At 43.4% G+C, this 22,291-nt stretch overlaps 3 protein-coding genes across 4 annotated transcripts; 2 read left to right on the forward strand and 1 right to left on the reverse strand.

Moving 5' to 3' along the window:
* The first annotated feature begins 292 nt into the window (after positions 1-292).
* On the forward strand, positions 293-11,358 carry crlf1b (cytokine receptor-like factor 1b). Of its 2 annotated transcripts, none has more exons than XM_076087705.1 (8): positions 293-548; positions 2,544-2,822; positions 3,341-3,470; positions 3,690-3,862; positions 6,081-6,238; positions 6,872-7,040; positions 8,407-8,592; positions 9,428-11,358. In XM_076087705.1, the coding sequence occupies exons 1-8, from the start codon at positions 491-493 to the stop codon at positions 9,442-9,444; spliced, it is 1,170 nt and encodes a 389-aa protein (XP_075943820.1). In that variant the 5' UTR covers positions 293-490; the 3' UTR covers positions 9,445-11,358. The 2 variants fall into 2 exon arrangements, with proteins under 2 accessions (XP_075943820.1, XP_075943819.1); XM_076087704.1 differs by having other exon boundaries at positions 8,407-8,588.
* On the reverse strand, positions 10,992-14,022 carry rex1bd (required for excision 1-B domain containing). Its single transcript, XM_076087706.1, has 5 exons — positions 13,867-14,022; positions 12,742-12,824; positions 12,391-12,595; positions 11,579-11,667; positions 10,992-11,380 (listed from the first exon to the last, which is right to left on the reverse strand). Exons 1-5 carry the CDS (start codon positions 13,867-13,869, stop codon positions 11,308-11,310), a joined length of 453 nt encoding a protein of 150 aa, XP_075943821.1. The 5' UTR covers positions 13,870-14,022; the 3' UTR covers positions 10,992-11,307.
* A 1,803-nt stretch (positions 14,023-15,825) lies between these two features.
* Positions 15,826-22,208, forward strand: fam78bb (family with sequence similarity 78 member Bb). The gene is made up of 2 exons (XM_076087708.1): positions 15,826-17,022; positions 18,770-22,208. Exons 1-2 carry the CDS (start codon positions 16,646-16,648, stop codon positions 19,290-19,292), a joined length of 900 nt encoding a protein of 299 aa, XP_075943823.1. The 5' UTR covers positions 15,826-16,645; the 3' UTR covers positions 19,293-22,208.
* The last annotated feature ends 83 nt before the right edge of the window (positions 22,209-22,291 follow it).

The raw sequence follows: 22,291 nt of genomic DNA on the forward strand, positions 1-22,291 counted from the left end.
GTTTCTTGCACACAGTATAGTTGTAATACTTATAGGCTACAAACCTGAAGGTTTTATTTTAGTTGTCACGACCTCACCTTGAGTTGGCTATAAATAATAACACAATGAGAAGTTCATCTAATGTGTAATGTTGAACTTAAAGTTGGTCTGAATTTCTGTATGTGTGTGTGTGTGTGTGCGTGTGTGTGTGTGTGTGTGTGTGTGCCTCAGGGAGGGGACACACTGAGCACCACTAATGACTTGTAAGTTACTAGGAAAACAAGGGAGGAGCAAACAGTATGAACTGTGTTACAGCAGCAGAGTCATCGTGGAGTTAAAAGGAAGTAAAGCAGTCAGTTCGGTCTCCAGACTTCCACTGAGGAGCCAACATTTGGTCTGAGAGCAGCCGCTGCTCGGTTCCTCCAACTTCACCTCCTCCACCTCCTCCACCTCTCCACGTCCCGGAAGCTCGGACAGGAGCGAGAGGGAAGGAAGCGCAGCTAAGAGAACCATGTTTTCCTTCATGTTTCTCCTCCTCCTGGTTCCACATGTGCTGTTGTCCTCTATACGTGAGTACCAAACTTTAGTCGACTCACAGACCGACTCGACCCACTGCACGTTACCGCGATTCTGTCGGTGCACACCGGATAGGTGCGTCAACTTAAAGCAGCGCAGTCAGCTTTAAGACAGAGTTCTCATACTGAGTTGCTGTATGGAGGCTTCAAACTAATAAAACAATTTTTTTAAATCAACTTCATTAATATCATCATGAAGGGGGACTTTTTGTCACAAGTTTAACCTGCCCAGGTGCTACAATCACCTATAATCCCATATAATAATTATAATAGATAACCAGAGAGGGTGGCTTTTCTAGAAAGTCAGATGCATATTATCAGAGTATATGTATTGTATATATTGCTAGAATGATATAGTACATTTTGTACAGGATTTTGATTAAGGAAAATCGACAGAGAAGGAGTTTATGGTTAAAATAACCAAACAGGAATATCAGCTTTGAAAAATATATTAATTAAATACCTGTCAAATTAATGTAAAAATTGAGCCAATATTACTATTGATATCAGTCCCTCAAAAAAAATCTGGTAACTATATATCAGCTAATATCTCTATTTAACATTAACATGAACAAGGATTCTTTAGTTCTAAAGTTGTGTGACTAGTACTGAGCGGGACATTTTACAGTCAAAAATAAACTTATCGGTGCTTTCTGGTGGACACATTATAGGTATATATAGCCTAATCATATGGTGATATCATTGTCCACTAAAATGAATCCTCATGAGAGTAATGAGATGTGATTGTATACCTAATGGTGCTTTAGACAGAGCAGGACCTTTTAGACGTAGTGGTGATGTAGCTGATGAGACACATTTAAATAAACGGTGTTAATCAGCGCTGTTGCATGAAGCAACTGCAGGAAAGATAATAATAGTTATTATAAAAGTTATTTCCATGCAGATTTATAATCATAAGACTGAGAAAATAATCTGCAAGAAGCGCTTTTATAAAATTGATTGATAATTTGTCATTTATCAAAAAGAAAACGTAGGTTCCAGTCTCTTAAGGGATTGGCAGATTTTCTTAGTTTTATATTTTTGTAATTTTTCTCATTTAGATTTCACACCATGTTTTAAATTGAATATCACGGAGGCCCAAAGGTCAATCCTCACTCTTCCTGCATGTAGACACAGTCTTCATCCGTTTACATTAGTCTTCATATTAGATGCTGCTGGAACCAGCGCAGTGGCACATATGTTGGAAAGCTTGTCCAGAGCAGGGTTAATAAAACTCTACCCTCATATCTGTGAGAAGAGAAGGAGCCCAGTGGTAACATTTCTCATGGGCATCAATCACAAAGGCAAACCTTAAGTCTAAGAGGGGTCGTGGTATGGAAAAGCGTTCAAGGATTTTACCGACACAACCAGGGTGACCTTTCTGACTGATCCTATACTGAGGCTCCATAAATCGTCTTCATTATGGGTCATAAATATGTGCCGCCGAGCTGCTGCTCTGTTGTGGTGCAGTGCTGCCGCACTCCTCACACAAACACTAAGATTTCTTACGGCTGGAAAGAGATTTGGACAAAAAAGAAGTGGACTTCTGCAAAAAAGGGAGGAAACAACTGTGAAATCACAGGAACTAAAAATATATTTACATTCAATAATTAGTATAACTAGCTCTAAACTAATGAGTTGATTAAACATGTAGTCTATTGTAAGATATTTAAATGATAATTTTTTATGATTGATTGATAATTTATCATTTATCAAAAAAAAAACGTTGAACACATTTGTAGGTTCCAGTCTCTTAAATGTGGGGATTGGCAGATTTTCTTAGTTTTATATTTTTGTCAAATTAATATCTTTGGATTTTGGACCTTTGGTCGGGCAAAACAAGCAATTTGAAGTCATCACCTTTAGCTCTGGTAACATGTGAAGGACATGTTGCACTACTTTCAAAAAGCATGACGTGAAGAAAAGTAAATGTGCATTCGAAGAGAAAGAAAGGTGTTTTCACTAACAATGCGTGTTTCCACCACCCAGAAGTAGCAGTCATCTCCCCTCAGGATCCCGTCCTGCCTATTGGCTCCAGCCTGACAGCCACGTGCACGCTGAGCCCCGAGCTGGGCCTCCACGCCAGCACGTTGTACTGGGCCCTGAACGGGATGAGTCTGTCCAGCAGCACCTACAGCGTGGTGAGCCCCAACACCCTGAGCGTCACACTTCATAACCTCAACGGCTCCCAGCAGCAGTCTGGAGACAACCTCGTGTGTCACGGAGCAGATGGACACGTCCTGGCTGGTTCGTGTCTCTATGTTGGCAGTAAGTGGAGGACTTTCTGACAGTGCATTCATATGGAAATGTCTCATTGAGATGCACTTGGGCTCGGGAGGCTGGCTGTCAGGCTTTTAGGAGGTGATAGTGTGTGTGTATAATTTAATGAAAAAGAAAAACACATCTGTGAGCTCAGTCTAATAAAGTCGTAGTTTGTTAATCAATCCAAACAAGCATGCTGGATTTGTTAAATGCAGAACTGTTTGATGTGAACTCTTTCTATTTTTAAAGCGTACTTGATTACAGCGTCTGTAACGCTTTAAAGTCTGTTGATTTTGCTTTTTGCTTTACGGAGTGAAGGCTTCTCATGAGTGGAGAGGAAATTAGCCATATGCTGTTTTCTCGCTCGTAAATTTCAGTATAAAATAAGATTAACACTAAGTAGTCATTGTTTTTACTCTCTCGTCAACGCCACTTTTTTACTTGATTGATCTGACAAAACCTTTTTTTCGCTTCTTGTCTTTTTTTAAATATGTCTTTTAACTTTATTCCCCCCCCCCCTCCAGGGCCTCCAGAAAAGCCAGTCAATTTAACATGTTGGTCCCACAACACAAAGGACTTGAGCTGCAAGTGGAGCCCGGGGGGGCTGGGTGAGACCCACGTCCGAACCAAATACACCCTCAAGTACAAATTGAGGTGAGCGCCCCAGACCTGCTGCAGCTCACAGGTGCTCACCTCGTCCGACACCATTCAGGTAGACTAGCAATAAATGCATTAGTGCCGCGTATAGTTTACCATCTGCAACAAACCCACTACGCTCAGAGGCGTTGCTGTTTCACTCACGTATACTTAACTGTGCAAAATAGTCTTCAGAAACAAGCGCCAGAGTTTATTTTGGTGTTTGTTTCTGTCCAGGTGGTATGGGAGAGAGAAGGAGTGTGAAATTTACAGCACAGGGAGGCAGCGTTACTCCTGCTACATCCCCCGCAACCTCGCCCTCTTCACCCCGTATGAGATCTGGGTGGAGGCAGCCAATCAGCTGGGCTCTGCCACCTCTGACATCACCAGCCTGGACATCCTCGATGTAGGTGGGTAAGCAAAAGTTTTTGAGGATGTTGCCTTTTTCCGATCCTTTCCTCCCTTTTGCTTTCTTGTCCTTTCGTCTGTTCCATTTGTCTGCAGGCCTCCTGCATATGGCTAACACACTTCGTTAGGGGAGAGGGGGATTTATTTTTATGGTTCGCTCTCTCCAACCCGCCTCTGTAAACCCATTATGTGTTCAGGCTGCTTCTCTCAAAGAAACTGTTGTGTTGTAAAAGATAAAACCTCACTTCCGATGCATCTCTGGTAAAGGCTTCGCAGGTTTCTTAGCGAGAAATTTAAGGTTACGATGTACGAGCGACGACGGGTACATCGTACAATTTCTCCAGTGCTTTGTGTGATAGCGTCGTGTTGATGCCTCCAGCAAGCCGAGTGCCACATTTTGAAAGCAGTGTTTATTGTCCGTGACTGGGCATCCTCTCCGACCATTCATCCTCACTGCACACTGAGGAACAGATACGTTGGAGCTGTGAGTGGGTTGGAGGAGAAGGAGGAGCGTTGCCATATGTATGATGCATTGCACTGCCCCAATAACAGAAACAATAAGCTGGGAGTATATTTGTTCTGGCTTGGTTTCCCTCTCACCCTTGAGCTGAATGCAAAAGAACAAATAAAACTGAAAAACAGCGTCCCGCACGCAGCAGCAGTGAAGGATATCTGAGGCAGAAGGTCACAAACAGGAACACTTTTACAAGTTCTTTAATAAGTTCCTCTCTTTATCTCTTGTTCTGCCATCCCTTTTATCTTTCCCTCCGTGTTTCTCTTTTTCAAAGCCCTTAATTTGTTTGCAACCTTTTTATTGCAGTCGGTAAAATGTTTGACTGAGGGAACAACACACTCTGTACTCTTCTCGATAGAACATTCATTCCCTTGCCTTCCAATGTGGAACCTTTTTATTTAATAATTATTCTCTTGTGTAAATCTGTGTAAAACAGATTAATGTATTTGTATTTCCTTTGCTCACAGCTGGCAATTATTCACTCGATGTGTTTATGTTTGCATTCATTGTTACGACACATTTCGAACATTGCAGTTTGTATGAGAATGTTGGTTTGCACTCCTTATACAAGTGAAGAATGGAACGTTGGTACATTCTTTTGTATATAAACTACTTCCTTGTCTACGTTCTCTACTGTTGCCCAAAACTATAACAACATCCGATCATGCGGACAAATTGGGTACGTCATCCCTAGAACCCCGCACTGGTTTTGGTGACAGCACTTTTAAGTTCCATCCCTCCATTTTTTTTCTTTTTCTTCTTTGCTTATCCTGGGCTGGGTTGCGTGAGCAGCAGCCTTATCAGGATATTCCAGATGTCCCTGTCCCCAGCAACGCTTCCCAGCTCTACCTTGGGAACCCCAAGCCCGTTCCCAGACCAGGCGAGGTATATAATACCGCCAGCGTGTTCTGCGTCTACCCCGGGGCCTCTTACCAGTTGGCCCAGTCGGAACATAGATGGCCTGATAAATCGAGAGCTTTGCATTCCGGCTCAGCTCACTCTTCACCGGAGCGGTCCAGAACAACGCCTGCATCACTGTTGACGGTGCACCAAAACGCCCGTCCATCTCACTCTCCATTTTACCCTCACTCATGAGCAAAGGCCCTGAGATACTTTAACTCCCTTGCTTGGGGCAGTGACTCCTTCTCAACCCGTGGTGTGCAATCCACCGTTTTCCAGCAGAGAACCATGGCCTCAGACTTTAGAGGTACTGACTACCAGCCCAACCGCTTCACACCCAGCTGCAAACCGCCCCCAGTGTGTGCTGAAGGTCACGTTCTGAAGGAGCCAACAGAACCATATCATCTGCAAAGAGCAGAGACACAATTCTGAGGTCCCCAAACCGGACACTCTCCTCCCTTTCATCCTACCCTGGCGCCTTGCAGCCAAAGTGCATTTTGACTACCTCGATGACCTCTGCCAGGGATACGAAATACTCCTAAAAACTTTGTATTCCTCAGGAAATAAAGACTACATTAAACTTGTATTTGAGACAGACGGCAATTTGCTGGCTGAGAACTGATAATCCTCTTCATAAAGAATGATGAGGTATGATGTTTGTCTGCCCTCAGTGTTGTAGTAAAATGTCCACTGCAGGTTTCATCTCTCTGAAGAGGTTATTTAAACCTCTTGTATCCTGTATCCTTGCCCTGATGACTGTACAGCTGCTGTATACTAACTTTTTACACTCATCCTCATCCGTGCAGTGACCACTGACCCTCCTGCCAACGTGCAGGTGAGTCGTGTCGGCGATCTTGAGGACCAGCTGACGGTCCGCTGGGCCAGCCCCCCCGAGCTCAAGGACATCCTGTTTCAGGCCAAATACCAGATACGCTACAGACTGGAGGACAGCACTGAATGGAAGGTGGTCCACACACACACAAACCTGCAGCCTACGCACACTTTGTCTGTCGCTATGACACCTCTGAGGCAGCTGTGGAAATATTTGAGGTGCAGCGTTGCCTGATCCATTAAATGATGAACGTTAAAGTTGCTCCTGCTGAATCGCTCAGGCTCCTGCATGTGGCTTTCATTACAAAGCAAATAGCACTTCTGTAAAAAAAAAACCTTGACTGCTGCTTGATTCTTTGCTGGTACATTTTGAACACTGGCTTTCATCCAGCAGTGCAGTGGTGAAGCTTTAGGAAACTTGAATTCTTTCAAATTGCGTCTTTGATATTTTTGTTGTCCACAGCTCCTTCAATATTTTGCCTCCGCTGTGTTGGTACTTGCAGTATTCTTTGAGTTAGGGATTCAGTATTGAATGAGAAGATCAAGCTAAAATGTCTTTAAATATATAGACAACATTCAAAATGCAAACGTCAGATAAAGGGTTCATCAAATATCCTTTTCAACTGTGCTTATAGGCAGATGGAAAAAAACTGAAACACTGAGAAAAGATGCAGAAAATGTCTGTATATTTTGAATTAAGAAGGATTTTGACTCTTTTACTACTGTTTTTATTCCATCCTCTCTTTCGTTCTGTTCCCTCTCACAGGTGGTGGATGATGTTGGTAACCAGACGTCTTGTCGGCTGGCGGGCCTCCGGTCCGGTACCGTCTATTTCGTCCAGGTGAGGTGCAATCCAGTGGGCATCTACGGCTCCAGGAAGCCCGGCATCTGGAGTGACTGGAGCCACCCGGCTGCCGCCTCCACACCCAGCAATGGTGAGTACATTGCGGAGAATTATTATTTTTTTTTAAACAACATTGAATGAACAAAAGAGATCCTGTGTACTCTCTACAATCAACACCAAATGTTTAAATGTATAAGTGAAGTCTTTCCTTTCATAGTCCGTCTCGTGTCTTTAAATGGCTTTTAAATGCTTCCCAAACGTCTGTGATGCCCATAAATCTTGACCATTTGTTCCTTTCTAATAATCAACCTTTCATTGCCAGAAAAAACAATGTCCTTATCCCCGTTTCAACATCCTGGATAAGCAGATCCAAACCGCATGTGACTCAGGAGAAAGCAAACATCAACAGGCTAGATACCTCGATAGAGATCTCCCAGCAGAGGATTAGAAGGGACTGCAAAAAGCCAGGGAACATTTTGATAGATTTTTGTCGTCGGCTTCAAAGATTCATCAAGTTAAAAAGCTGGTTGTCTGTCCGCGGCACACACAGAACCTATAAAGCTTGAGTGGAAGCAGGTTTGGGGGCAGGAGGAGCAGATAATGAGTTACATAGGTTATGCGGTATTTACTCCCAAAAGGGAGGAAGTCGTTATCGGGCTCTGTTGTTTGCCACAAAGAATTGATCGTAGGAGACCTATGGCTTTCAGGAGCCTTTCCTCCCCAGACATAGAAGTATGGTACATCACGTCCACGGTTTAGGGCTTTATTACACAGAGAAATAATTCTCGTTATATGAAACTGCTTACACCTCGCTTTGTGAAATTAAGCATCATGAATCATCATAAATGTTCACTGAGCAACTGTTTTTAAGACCGGTGAGCTTCTGTAAATGCTTCTATATTAGATGTATTTTTAATACTATGCCAGAGCATTATCGTAGGGTTTGAGACGGATATTAGAAAAGTGTCATTTCTATCCTACTAAATACCTTTGAACTTGGGTAAGTTAGTTAGATAGTAAGCTCTCACTATTCATCCTGTGGGGGATATGAATGCGTCTACTCGATATCTGAACTGTTTTCCAGAGAGGTCTGGGTACATATAGAACAATTAAACCATAAATAAGTCAATTAGATAGATTAATCAGAAGGGAAACGGATCACTTGCAGCTCCACAACATATATTTATTTTTCATCATTTCTTTGGTGGTTTTGACTTGATTTTTATAGTACTTTTGGTGTTTACACCTAAAAAACATTGACTAGAACATGTGACCATGTCAGTCACATCCATGCTGGCACATTAAGCAGCTGGCGCATAATCTATACACCACCTTGCACTTGCGTCCTAACTATAACCTTGACGCTGTTCTCTCATCCTCCCTCCTCATTACCTCTTCCTTTCTTCCCTCTCCACCAACCCCCCCCCCCCCCCCCCCCCTCCCTCCTCCTCTCCCAGAGAGGCTGCCGAGCGGCTCCTGCGATCCCAAGCCCGGTGAGCAGAACTCCACCCTGCGACGGGAACTCAAGCAGTTCTTCGGCTGGGTCCGCAAGCACGCGTCTGGCTGCAGCGGCATGTCGATCAAACTGTACGATCAGTGGAGGGTGTGGCTGCAGAAATCGCACAGAACGCGCAACCAGGTAGGTAAGCAGAATCTCTCTCTCTTTCTTTTCATTACCTCTGCTGAGCTACACGCACACACACACACACACACAAACAACCATTGCTGCATTGAAGTCCTGAACTGAATTTCTGACCCTGCCTTTGTTTTGCCATGTGGTCAGCATTTTTCACAAACACAAAGAGGACTGATTTCTCTTGAACTGGCTGGCTCTGTGAAGTTTCAACCCGTACTTTTATGATCAGGTAAAATGTGCGGTTTTTGACTTAACCGGCCCAGAAGTCTCTCTGATTTCTATGACATATTGTAACGATGTAGACTTGATCCTAAGCGGAGGACCACAACAAAGAGAGATGAGAATGTAAATGCAATTAACGGCCCACTGCAATGTGTTCCCTTTGTTTTCTCTTGGCGCGAGGAGCCCCTTTCACAAAAATAACTCTGGCCAAATGGCACGCAGAGCCTCGGCATCTTCTCTGTGTTTATGTGACTTTGCGAGGAGTTCGGATGCTTCAGCCACATCCTCTGCCGCACGGTCCTTGAACTCACAGAAGCCCTCACTCTACCTGACTCAATTAGCTCAGAGGTCTCGAGTGTTTTTGTGCTTTACGGAGCACACGCCGTCGCCTGAATAATGTCTCTGTTCACACACCGTGACAGGTTCCCATTGATTAGAGAAAGGGAGCTGGGAGCGATACGCAGAGAATAAGAAAGAGATGATGCAAAGAAAGAAGAGAAAAAAGAGGGGACGAGAGAGAAGTGGCAGCCAGACGGAGCGATTATCGTGATGATTGTAAATGACATGCTTTTTCCCGTTGAGTTATCCCAGTATGAACCATCTGCTTTTTGTCTTTTCAGATTCTACAAGGCGATAATTCATAGCAGCGCCGCTCAGCACCACTGCGGTGTTTAATTCAAGCACAGCATTCAAACGTTGACAGATAACTGGCCCCGAGGGTCCCAGCTGTGTGAGAGGTCCAAAGCCCCGCCTGAGGGATACTGCAGTGTTTGGTCATACAGCCTTAACTTGAGTTTAAAGGGCCCGAGTGGAAGATAACTGAAGTGAGACAATGCAGCCTTTTTCTGCAGTTTCCGCTGGCCAAATCTGTCTGTTAGATCTGTGTGCACAAACAAATGTTAAGGCCCTCAGTAACTGCACTTTTACTCTGAAAAAAACGTATCGTCGCAGTTTAGACTCATTTTATGTAAGATAAGCAACTTATTAATGATACTTGTATGTCAGGTGATACTGAAGCATTACTGTAGTAAGTACAGCAAGTATCTAAAACAAATAGGGGAAACTGGGAACAAAATGTTCAAAACAACCCAAACTCTACTTTTCACTTCAAGTATTTTTGTAGAGCTCCAGGCTATGGTTGTGATCGGTGTGGCCCGTAGGATATTTGTCTCTACAGCTATTACTGATGGAAATATTACTTCAGAGTAAAGCTGCCATTAACGATTATTTTCTTTATCAAATAAGTTGCTGATAAATCTTAAATAGTTTGATCCATACACACAATAATCTAAAGGCCAATCTTATAATATATTGTCTGATAAACAGCCCAAAATAAAACTATATTCAATTTAACTGGAACTGTGAATATTTGGCATTTTGCTACAAAGTTACTTTAATAGCTGGCAAATCACTTTCTGTCGATCGATCGTTTCAGATAAAGTTCAGTGAAAAACAAATTTGTGAAATCACTAAAGAGCCGTTTGACCAGTCATCGGTCATGTAGTTAAGCTCAATTGACGCATAAAGGGACAGATGTGATTCCTACTAGCTTCCATAATATCCACAATATTTATGCATCACTTACTTGTTGAGTTGGGCTTCATTGAAGGTCTACGTTTGCAGCAGGCGAATGAGGGAATTAATGAGTGGAGTGAATGTGCGTTAAGCTTGTCACAAAATAAACAAACTAGTATTCAAAGTAAACTTTGGCTTTAGTCAAACATAAAATAAATAAAAAACGAAATAAACGTAATCCTTTCGTATATAGGTCGCGTGCGAGTGGTAAAAATAAAACACTCTGCACCCTCATGTCACACACCTGTGTCTGTTTCTAGTGACGGACGCTGATTGCATCACTTTAAACTGCGACACCTTGTAGTTCTTAAAGAAAACAAACACAAATGGCTCCAACAAAAAGTAATCAGACATCAAGTTGTGAGCTATCTAAAATGTTGCATATGCACCATTTATATTGTTAAATTCAGATATATGTAGCAAATGTGTTTTATCTGTAAAATGCAGACACTGCACCGTGTCTGAGTAAACCATTTTTTTAAGATGTTTTCATACTGTTTATATTTTTATTACTGCATATTTTAATGTTTTTTTGTTTAAATTATATTCTTTTACTGCAACAAAAGTGCTTCTGGGAAATACTCTGTAATGTATAAAAACAGTAAAAAGTCAAACTTCTCTTTTTTTATTATTTAAAAATACAACTCATCAAGTAAACAAAGAAGCCGGAATGAACCACCAGGAATTATTGAGTATTTACATTTCTTTCTCTTTTTTTTTTTTTGCTGAGGTGTGCATTAACAAAAACGCATGACTACAAGTACAAACACACAGAGCCAGAATGTGAAAAGTCCCCTGGGTGGAGTAGGACTGCTGCAGCGAGCAGGGCGGAGCCAGAGAGGGATCGATAAGTGCAGCTCAGGAGTCAAAGATGGAAGTTTGCAGCAGAGCCGATCCGTCGTCTCCGCCTCCTGGGAGCCACCTGTCAATCAAACTCCTCAGAGTCATACTTAAAGTCCTGCATGATTTCACTCAGGGCCTCTTTGTTCTTGATGATCCTGGAAAACACATTAGTTGTTATGTTACAAACATCTGTGAGCATCTTTGACAGTTTATTTTACAACCGAAGGATAGTCCGTGAAAGTGGGAGGAAATAGGAAATCCTCCAGAGCTGACAGCAGTCTGATGGTGAGTGAGCGGCTGGGTCAGCGGGGAGCTAACACAGTGAACGGAGGGGTGGTAATAGCTGCTCTTACTCGTGCTTGATCTCCTGAATCTGTTCTTGACAGTCCTCGTCCTCCGGGTGATCCTGGGCCCGCTGCCTGGCCAGCTGCAGCTTGGCTGTCTGTTGAGAAGGCACATCAGATAAGATTTATGCAAACCATTCATCAGCGGAGGACGGAGGGGAGACGGAGGACGAACTCCTACGATAATAGGAGCTTTATGACATTGCTGGCAGGAAGGCGGTTGAGTTGATAAAACTTCATACAACCTCTGAACTCCAGATGTATGAGATGTGGACCGTTAAGGAATACGGGAACCACCGAGGCGTACTGTTGTAACACAAATCTCAAACGGTCTGCCCAATCGTGATGAGCGTCACAGACAGACAGCAGCTCTCGTGTCACTGACTTAAAATCAGAAGCATCGTGTAGTTTTCCTCCGTGTACTTTAAACTTTTATGACTTGAGCTGCCAGCGTAATAATAAGAATCTCTGAATTCTTAACATGATGGTGGTGAAACCAGGACTTGGAGCAAGAGGGAGCTTATGAAATGTTTTGCATAAGAAGTCTGCCTCCTTGTGGTGAAACTGTGGGACTGTATCACACATTTAACAAAATGTGTGAACTTTTAATTGAAAATGATTCTTTTAAACACTGAGTTGGATTTTACTTGTTTATGAACCCTCTTTAATCATTTTGTCTCTTATAGATTAATTTAAATAATTGCCTCACAACTATTAGCATGTCTCTTAAGTTCATTAGTCTGTATCTAGAGACAATCATTACTATATACTAGGGATGCAAGATTCAAGGATTCAAGATAAAAGTCTTTGTGTTTACGTACCAGTTCAAGTTTCTGCTTCTCTTTGCTCTGCAGCTTTTCGATGTGCTCAGAAAGGGCCGGCCTGTCGAACTCGTGGTGCAGCTTCCCCTTGATCTCCAGCATTTCCTTGGAGATGCCGCAGAAGGCCTGCGTTATCTCATTGACCAGCTGCCTGTAGTGGTCAAAGTCATAATGGGGCCCTGTCCTCAAGTAGGCCTCATGTCCTCTGGAAGGCAGTAAACAACACAAGCAGAGATGAAAGAGGCGTACAATTTAGATGTTTATGTGCCTGAAATGAAGGACCATGATCCTCCGGAGACATATGCAGAGACTTAACTACAGTGTGGTGGGTCATACTAGATACAAACTCACTCGTCAAAGAGCTGATACGTCTCCACCCGCTCAGACTGAAGGTGATAGAACCTCTGGATCAGGGTTGTAAAGTCTGTGGGGACCTACAGGGAGGAAATAAGGAGAGTTAACACATAACACGCAGAGAGAATTAACAGCAGAGGTGTGGACTCGAGTCACCTGACTTGGTCTCAAGTCAGACTTGAGTCACAGTGGACGACTTTAGACTTGACAAAATCATGAGACATGTGACTTCATGTCTCCTTGAGCCTTTTGACATGAAAATACTTGTTACCTTGACCCAAAGATTAAAAAGTGTGCAACGAATCAATTTAATTCCTGAAGAAACTCAAATTAACACTATTCAAGTCAACACTCAATTCCCCAAATCCATTTAGTCTTAACTACTCCGACATTATACAATAAAATGTATTATATTATTACTCTGTTGTTAAAATGGGATTACCTTTAGTGAAGAGCTCATGTCACTTGTTTAGGACTCGAAACTCAAAGTTTAGGACTTGGGACTTGCCTATCTTGCTTTGGGACTTGAGTGCAAAGACTTGACATTTAGCCTAATTGTGAGTTGCAAAACAATAAACTGGTCCCACCTCAAAATTAACAGAATATGAATCCATCCAAGATATTATTATTATTATTACATTATGACTGTCGTCTTTACTTTAATCAAACTGAAACATGTATGACGAATATACTTCAACTCTTTGTAAAAATGTGTATCCACATTATTATGAACTAATTATATTTTGGCCTTTGAAAAGACTAACAAAGCACTTTTGCAGTTAGAGCTCTCACAATCTGCGATATTCTTTTGACATGTTATTTAAATTATTAAAGAAAATACTAGATTATTTACATAATTTGGAATCATGTAAGATACTAGACTTGACTGGTTGTAATTCGTGTTTATAAAGAGGAAATAAAATGAAGGCTTGTTACACATGACTCGTCTGATTTAGCTACAATGAAGTAAAAAGTGCTCTAGCTCACTAACCCTGCACTAGTGCTGCAACTTCACCTCCACTAGCCAAGTTACCATTAGCTTTGATTAGCTTAGCACATGTGGAAGTATTAGTTTCGAGGCTCTCAGACATCTAACAGTAGTATAAAATGGCAGCTACTCACCATGTTAACCTGCCAGAAAGCACTGTCGCTAAGTTCCCACGGTTTATCACAGCGACATGTTTATATTGTATAAATACTGGATGTTGTTTCACTTCTGGGTGTGAATCAGCAGCCTGTCTGCCCTGCCACCCGGAAGTGACGATGCTGCGCAGTGTAGAGCGTTTGTTTTCAAAATAAAAGTTCTTGAACGACAACAGACTTGCACAGTTTCTTCTGTAGCCGCAATCGACAAGAGTAAAACTGTCTTGTTTTTTTAAAAAAAGTATCGTTGAAACATTGTTACTCTTTGTTTGAATTACATTTCCACTGTCGGATTTAGTCCTTCATTTGTAATAAACCCTTCCTCTGTGAAGTGATGCTGAGCCTTAAGCTCTTCCTGCAGCTTTTCGTCCATTAAGCTACAGCAGCTTGAGAGTTAAAAAGCATAATATAAGTGGTAATATAAACTGTATTCACGCAATTGGAAGTTCAAAAACTATAGCTAATGTGTTTATCATTCCATCCATAAAAAAGTTGAAATGACAAATGATTTCGTTTTGGACCAGAGTATTAAAACTGACAAAATGTCTGACAAAACATAAAAGCATCAAGAACAAAACATGAATAAATTATATTCTGTTAATCCTGCATTAAAAACCTACATGCAATAAAATAGGAGGGTGTTTAATAAAATGCATATATCAGAATGAAAACATTAAAGGATGTATTAAAGTACATGTATTTACATGTATTAATATAAGACAATGATGTTTATGTGTGTGTGTGTGTGTGTGTGTGTGTGTGTGTGTGTGTGTGTGTGTGTGTGTGTGTGTGTGTGTGTGTGTGTGTGTGTGTGTGTGTGTGTGTGTTAGGTGGTGCGCGACGGCCATGATCCTTGGCGACTCACATGTGTGGCTTAGTGTTCCAAATGAAGAGACATTTGGCAGGCGGGAACAGAAAAGCAACCGCAAGCGATGCATCCGAGACGAACAGCAAGCAGCCAAGAAGAAAATATGATAAGCCTATCTTGCTCTGGGTTTCACAGTGAACGTGGTAGGAGATGAGGAGAGACCAGTCTGTGTTTTATGTCTGAAAACTCTAGCTGCGGATAGTATGAAACTTGTTTTGTTTAGTTTTTCACAGGTTGCACTTTATTGTTATCTTGAAAAGATGTTTGGTGCAAAACAGCTTAATTGCAGCCAATTGCAATAAGCTATTTTTTTTGCCAAATTGTAGTTCTTTTTTGCACAGATATAACTTTATTTGCATTGTTCTAACAAAGTGATTGCACATTTTATTTGTTTTTGTCTGATGGAGCAATCTGGTTTACTTAAAAGTAATTGCAACTTTATTCTATTATTTGAAAAAGCACAGACGGAGGAGTCACAAAATGTTATTTCAATAAAAGTTCAACATGGACCATTTTGTTACAATTTTGTTGGGGCGGTGGGGCATGAACATTTTTCTTCCTCCAAAGTGGGGCGCGACAGAAACAGTTTGAGAACCACTGCACTAACCAATCAAGTGTTTCTCTACACAATGAGAAACAGTATGTATTTTTATATTTAATTACAGAGGCTGTATTGTTAAAAAAAAAAAAAAAGGATTAACAATAAGACATGAAGTGGTGTTTTATAAGCACAACATTTTTGGCTAAATAATCACAAAAATCCCTCCTGAGATGCAGCAAACACTATACCTGTTGCTTTTTTATATCTTTACCCCATCATGCATATAATTACAGCCAATCCAGTGATGGGGGGGGGGCTTATCTGCTTTACGTTTATGCGATTAGAACACGTTATTCCAGTTTGGAGGAAAGAGGTCGCGAGGCTACTAGTGCAGACGCGCGGGCACTCCTACGCCTCCAGTCTCCCTCTGCCGCTCATTGGTCCATTCAGCATCTTCAGCACCACGCAGGCTGAACAGCGACACACAGCCGGGCAGCTTTCATCAGACGAGGACGCCCGCACGGCGGATACGCTGCCCTGCACGGTTACTATGACGCTGTTTTAAACAATATTATTTAGCCATAATGTCATTGTGTCGTCGATGTATAACGTATGTTGACAGTCGGTTTATTTGTAGCTCGTTTTCTCCTTCGTGTTGACCGGGAACGACCCGCCTGTGTCGTGTTAACTCCGCGAGAGGAAGCTGTATATTCCCGTCACAGATGCTCAGACTCGCATGTTTTGTTCGTTTCACCGGGTTTCCCTCCCGTCGAGTCGACAGGCATGACGGACGGTAACGCCGCCGCCGCTCAGGTTATAGGCAGCAGCAGCAGCATCTCATGCACAGTGCCGCATCAACAAGCCTCGACGCCCGACCACCGGGTCCCCCTACCGGCGCCCCGGTGTCCCCCGGTCCCCCGACACCTGTTGTGACATGACAGCTCGGGGAAGGAAGAAGAGGATCAAAGGTTACGGACAGGGGTTCGAGCAGGAGCGCGGGCGGGTCGGATCCTCGAGGAAGGGGCACGCGGAGACGGACGGTGTGCACCGTTTGAGTGGAGAGGATACAACCAGACCCGTGTCAAAAATTCATGTGACACGCTGTTAATCCCTGCAGGGTTTCTCTCCAGGGGGGTTCAGAGCACGGGGTTAGCCGCGGAGCAGGGCCCCTGGAGCCGGTTGACGTGCCCATACATCAGCGAGGCGGGTCCAGGGGGATTGAACCTGGGTCCTGGTCTCACTGGACCCAGCTGCCCCCCTCCCTCATGTGATCTCACTGAAGCCTTATTGTGATTCTGATTTGGGCCTACAGCGTGGTAGCACCCACCTTTGCCTTACAGTTTCGTCTGATGCACAGCCTCATAGTGTTGATACTGGTCGAGTCCCAGTTAGCAGCGCGGTTCCCCAGGCCTGGCAGGCTCACTTGGCTGCTCCTGACCGTCACCTTCACCTGCACAGCCATGGGCTGCATCCAGAGCATCGCCTGTAACAAGTCGCGCATCAAACGGGAGAACATCGTGGTGTACGACCTGTCCGCCACCATAGACCACTGCCCGACCGTCATCGAGGAGAACTCGCCCATAGTGCTTCGGTACAAGACGCCCTATTTCAAAGCCTCGGCGCGGATTGTGATGCCCCCCCTTCCTCGCAATGAGACATGGGTGGTGGGCTGGATCCAGGCGTGCACCCAGATGGAGTTTTACAACACCTATGGAGACGTCGGCATGTGAGTTCACGCCTCTGTCACCTGTGTCCCCCATTCCGCACTCTCGTGACGTGTTTTTGCGGATATACTGTATAGAATAAAGTGCGAGTGTGCCGCGCGTGCGCTATACAGCTGGCTTGCACGCTCCGTGTAATACCGCGTTCGCGTTTGTGCATCACACTGAGTTGCACAGAGGAGCATTTGTGCACGCAGCAGGTTAACTGTGCTTGTCAGCCTCCTTCATTCAAACGCCCACCGACAGATTCTGTTCCTGTGACTCTGGCACCCAGATAGAAAAGCTGCTATTAGAGGAGCTAAACAACAGTTGATGCTTTCACATTCAAATTGTGCCCACGGAAACATGTCCTCCCCCACACCCCGACGACACACACACACACACACACACGTTATCTGGAGGGCATATGTAAGGGGGTGTTTAATCCTGCTGGGTTTAGGGAGTGGGTGGTTTTAGGGGTGAGAGATTGGGGTTTTAGGATTGGACATGAAAGCACAACACATAGATGGAAGGGGGACACCAGATGACAAAAACTGTTTGGCACAACAAAGAGATGATGATAATCCACTGACATACTGAACCACTAGATATCATTTACAGGCGGCTGTTGTAGTCTCATTGCCAGCTGGTGTCTGGATAAGAATTTGAAAGCCTTTCTTAAATTATCTTGTTTCTGCAAAAACGTACAACTTTTCACACCTCAGAAACACGAGTATACCAGCAATCCCTTATCCACATGTGAATTAAAGAGTCACCTCACCTCCAAAATTGTAAAAAAGTGGAGGAGCCATCGGGTCAAAATGAACTGGCAGCTCATGTATTAATGTGTCTTGCTGTGAAAGGAAGGCTGACACGAATGACATCTTTGAATTGCTTGATTTGGCAAAATAGTCTCAAAAAGTACCAATTCACAGAGAAACGCAAGAAAAACACATTTGAGAGCCTCAGACTGTTAAACTGATAAATAACCTACATGAATAATAATATAATTCAAAATTAATTAACAAAATAGTTGTATTATTTTCTTATGATTGACTAATCAACAAGCACTAGTGAAAGTGATTTTCTTTAATAACGTCAGGATTAAATATTTTCTATTATCGGATGAGAAGCTCACAAAATGTGTATTGTTCATCTGTAGGTCCGACCTTTGAATGATGTCGGAGAATGTACCTGCAGCTTAAACTTAACAGCAGTGAAATATCTTCTGCCTGCTGACCTCCAGTAGTTTAAATACTCACCTTGCTGCAGTGCTGTAAGCTATATCCAGCTTTGGCTACACACAATAACAATAACAATAATTGTTAGAGGGATCAATTCATTTTTGGTTTCGGTCTTTTCATGGGATTTGTTCAAAATATAGACTATCACTATCCTTTGGCACAAAGTTAGACTACCCAAAAATGTCTTTGTTTCACTCTGTGCCTTCCAATACCCATACTATATGCCAGAGAAAGATTTGAAAGGTCCAATACATAGTATGTTAAATGCAGTTTGCCAAAAATACCAGGATGTACTGCATCTGGTCAGATTTTACAGTATGCAAGCCAGCATGCTTGTCTTGCTATTCTGACCCACAATCCTCTGCACAGCAGAGAAATGAGCAAGAAGGTTCAAGGTGCAATGTTATGACGCAGTCCCCATTGAATGCATCCTGCATGTAACAGTGCTTTGTAAGGGCAGCTGCTGTACGTACTAAAAATAATAAGTATTCAATCAGGACCTCAAGTGATGGTGTCTGTCTCCTTTCAGGTCAAGTTGGGAGCTGCCTCAGCTACGAGAAGGCCTGGTGAGGGCCATCAGCGACTCAGACGGTGTGAGCTACCCCTGGTACGGAAACACCACAGAGACCGTCACCATAGTCGGCCCCACCTCCAAGCCATCGCGCTTCATCGTCAGCATGAATGACAATTTCTACCCCAGCGTCACCTGGGCCGTGCCGGTCAGCGAATCCAACACGCCCTTACTGACTAACATCAAAAGAGACCAGAGCTTCACCACCTGGCTGGTGGCGCTCAACACCACGTCCAGGGAAAAGATCCTGCTCCACACCATCAAATGGAGGATGAGGGTCGACGTCGCGGTGGAACCGTCCCTGCCTCTGGGCACCAGGGCCCGACTGGTGGGCCGGGTGCACCAGGACCAGCCGCGGGTGCTGAGCCGCATGGAGCCCATCCCTCCCAACGCCATGGGGAGGCCCAACGCCAACGACGCCCAGGTTCTGATGTGGAGGCCGAGGAGAGGGCCTCCGCTTGTTGTCATACCATCCAAGTAGAGGGTTGAGAGCATCTGATTGGCCGCTTGTTATATCTCATCACAGTGGGCCATCAAGCAGTGAAACGGCTCAAAGCATAATCAGATGTTACGACAAAAGAAACAGCGAAAATGAAGATCTATAAGCAGGCTGAGACTTGTGACAATGGCACAAATCAGAGTTGCAGTCTTTTGCGTGTAAAATCTCGAGGGGACAACTGCCTTAATTCCCCACCGCTGCCTTTGACGATCCAGAAAGTGTGTTGGTCTCCACTTCTGGCGCTGTTGGGTTTGCAGGCCTTCACTCCAGCCCGGCACCGCTGAGCAAAGCTGACTTAGAAAATCCGCCAGTAGTGCAGGAATGTAACGCAAACCTGTAACTGTAGCTTACTCAGGCTCAGAAAGAAAACGATCAAGCTCAAACACAGACCCTGTTTGAAAAAAAAAAAAAAAAAAAAGGTTTTTCAGCCTTAATGATGACATACTGCTGGCCTGCTCTGTGCTGTGCAGTGCTGTGTAAGAGTGTACCCAAGGAAAGGTGATTGTGTTTAGGTGTCATACAACACTGCTGCGGGGTGTATTCATCACGGACAAAGACAACTATAATATCAACTGAAATGTTACTGGATGATGTGCTTTTAGAGGTGACGTGAGTGTGGTTGTGTGTTTTCTATAATGGAGACCCAGGGTTGGGTCCAGGCTTGCTGCTTTGTCACACCAGACTGCCTCTCTCGCTCTCACACTCTCTCACACTCTCTCTCTCACACACACACACACACACACACACACACACAATGGGTCCTCTTTTGTGATTATGTTACAGGGAGGAATCTATTTCCAGATGATTTAAAAACATAGCTTGCCAACATACATGCATCCTCAGAACAACTTTGCTTTTTACATATCACAGAAAAATGCAGAAACCACAGCTTTCGGATTTCATGATATGCACGCGATTTGTGCATTGAGAAGAATCTTGAATGAAGCCCTGCAGCGGGATTTTTGTTTTTTCCCCAATCACAAATGGCCAGTTCATCCAAGCTGCAGAGCGTCTCTCTCTCCCTGCCTTTGAAAAGCCAGTGATGCCTGTGTTGGCGACAGCCTTCCACAGTAAAAACACAACATAGTCTTTCCCATGTCCCATCTAATCAGATTTGTCAGGTGAAGAAGCAAGGTTATTTCGTTCTACAGGAAATGAAGTGAGTCGGCCTTCAGTGACAAACGGAGCTAAAACACATCCTTATCCAGTCAGTATTTGTCGTTTAAGAGCAAAGATTGTGGTGAATGACAACTTAAAGAATAGGTTCACCTAAATTACAAAGAGAAGTATCTAGCCATGCTGATTTGGGGGGATTTTACTTGTCCAAGTTTGGAAATGTTGTTCAGTGAGATTTGTGCCTTCCAACCAACACAATGGAGGTGAAAGGAATTTCTCTGGCGATCAAAGATTTTAATAAACTGCAATTAAAAAAGACAAACGTCTACAGCCATGCTAGCAGCTATGTGACGCTAATAACGACAATGCTTACATGCTGTTTAGAAAGTGTTCATCATCTTAGTTTAGCGTGTTAGCTAGTAGCATTTGCTTATTAGCTGATGGGAATCTCTTTTTATTTGGTCATAAAACAAACTGATGGACAAATACAAATGTGAACGATGATGCCAGTAAAGTCCTTTAGTCCTCTGGGCATCATGAATATCTTACCACCGTTATAGTAGTCAGCAAAATAGTTTACTAAAAACCAAATATGTCGACCGTATGGTGGAGCTGGTTTTATAGGAACAGCTTTAAGTAGAAAGTATTTACAATGAACGCTGTTTCTGGAGAGACATGTTGTATAGATGTTTAAAGGAATTTGTCAAAGCTTTGGACACCACAAGTGGCACTCCATTCACCTCCATTGTATTGGGTGGGAGGCAGATATCTGCAAACATAAAACTGAAGCTTTCAACATGGCTAGATACTGAGAGTATAAGAAAATGTGCTTTTTGTTGTTGTGTAGAGTACAGTATTTGGTCTACACAGACAGTCTCTTGTGCCATTATGATCTTTTATAAAAATGTGTTTTTATGAAGATTCACGACTATGGAATATTGTGTTGACTCTGAAAATGTTGCTCATTGTTCCCCGGGCCGGTCTATACGTTGTATTTCTGTTCATACACACTCAGCACTCAATGGGCCACAGAAACGGGTCATGCTGAAGTGCTGAGCTGGTTCCAGATGAGACAGAGATGAAGAGAGACGGAGGATGTAATCACGTTATCTTACCCATGCTGCTGCTCATTACTCCTGGTGCAAACCGAACGAGCCTTCACACACACACACACACACACCTCATCTGGAACGACCCTGGGTGTGTCTCTGCCGGTGTGTCGCACGCCCTGCAACACACCTATCACATAGAGAGGCACGGACACTGGATATTTGAACAACATGCCTATTGTAGCCATGACACAGGAGCAGTTTGTGAGGCATCTGAGCGCCCATGATGACAATCAAGGGAAACATCTAGAGCAGCACTTTTAACTGGAGAATCAAAAAGTAGGTGATCTTTACTGGCCTGTGATTATCGGAGGATTGAGGCTTTTGTAGGGGGGAAAGAAAGCGGAAACTTTTTTTCCACATGTTGCCCCAATTAAAATACAATGTTGGCGGGAAATACGTTTATACTTGACCATGAGGTCGAGGCCCTCAAGTGTCTTTTACAGTAACAGATGTGCCTGAGGACTGGAGGTAGAGCGGTACACGGCCCCTCACGAGGAGCTCCACTCATCAGATGGAACTTGTTCTGCTGGAGTCTAATGCCGTTATTGGTTTCAAATGGCTGGGTAGTGGTGTTTTACAGTGTTACAATGTGAAGGACATGACACGTTTACAGTCCGTTCTCTCAGACTGTCTGGCTTTTGCATGCAGTGTTTTTAAACTCATTAAAACAAATGCCAAAAATATCACAAAGTGTGAATTTATTCATGTCACGTAGTTTGCAGTTCAAACGGCGACGAGCCAAGTCATAAGTTA

The sequence above is a fragment of the Anarhichas minor genome, unplaced genomic scaffold (genome assembly GCF_050575085.1).
Source record: "Anarhichas minor isolate MPS153535 unplaced genomic scaffold, ASM5057508v1 ptg000010l, whole genome shotgun sequence".
Lineage (NCBI taxonomy): Eukaryota > Metazoa > Chordata > Actinopteri > Perciformes > Anarhichadidae > Anarhichas > Anarhichas minor.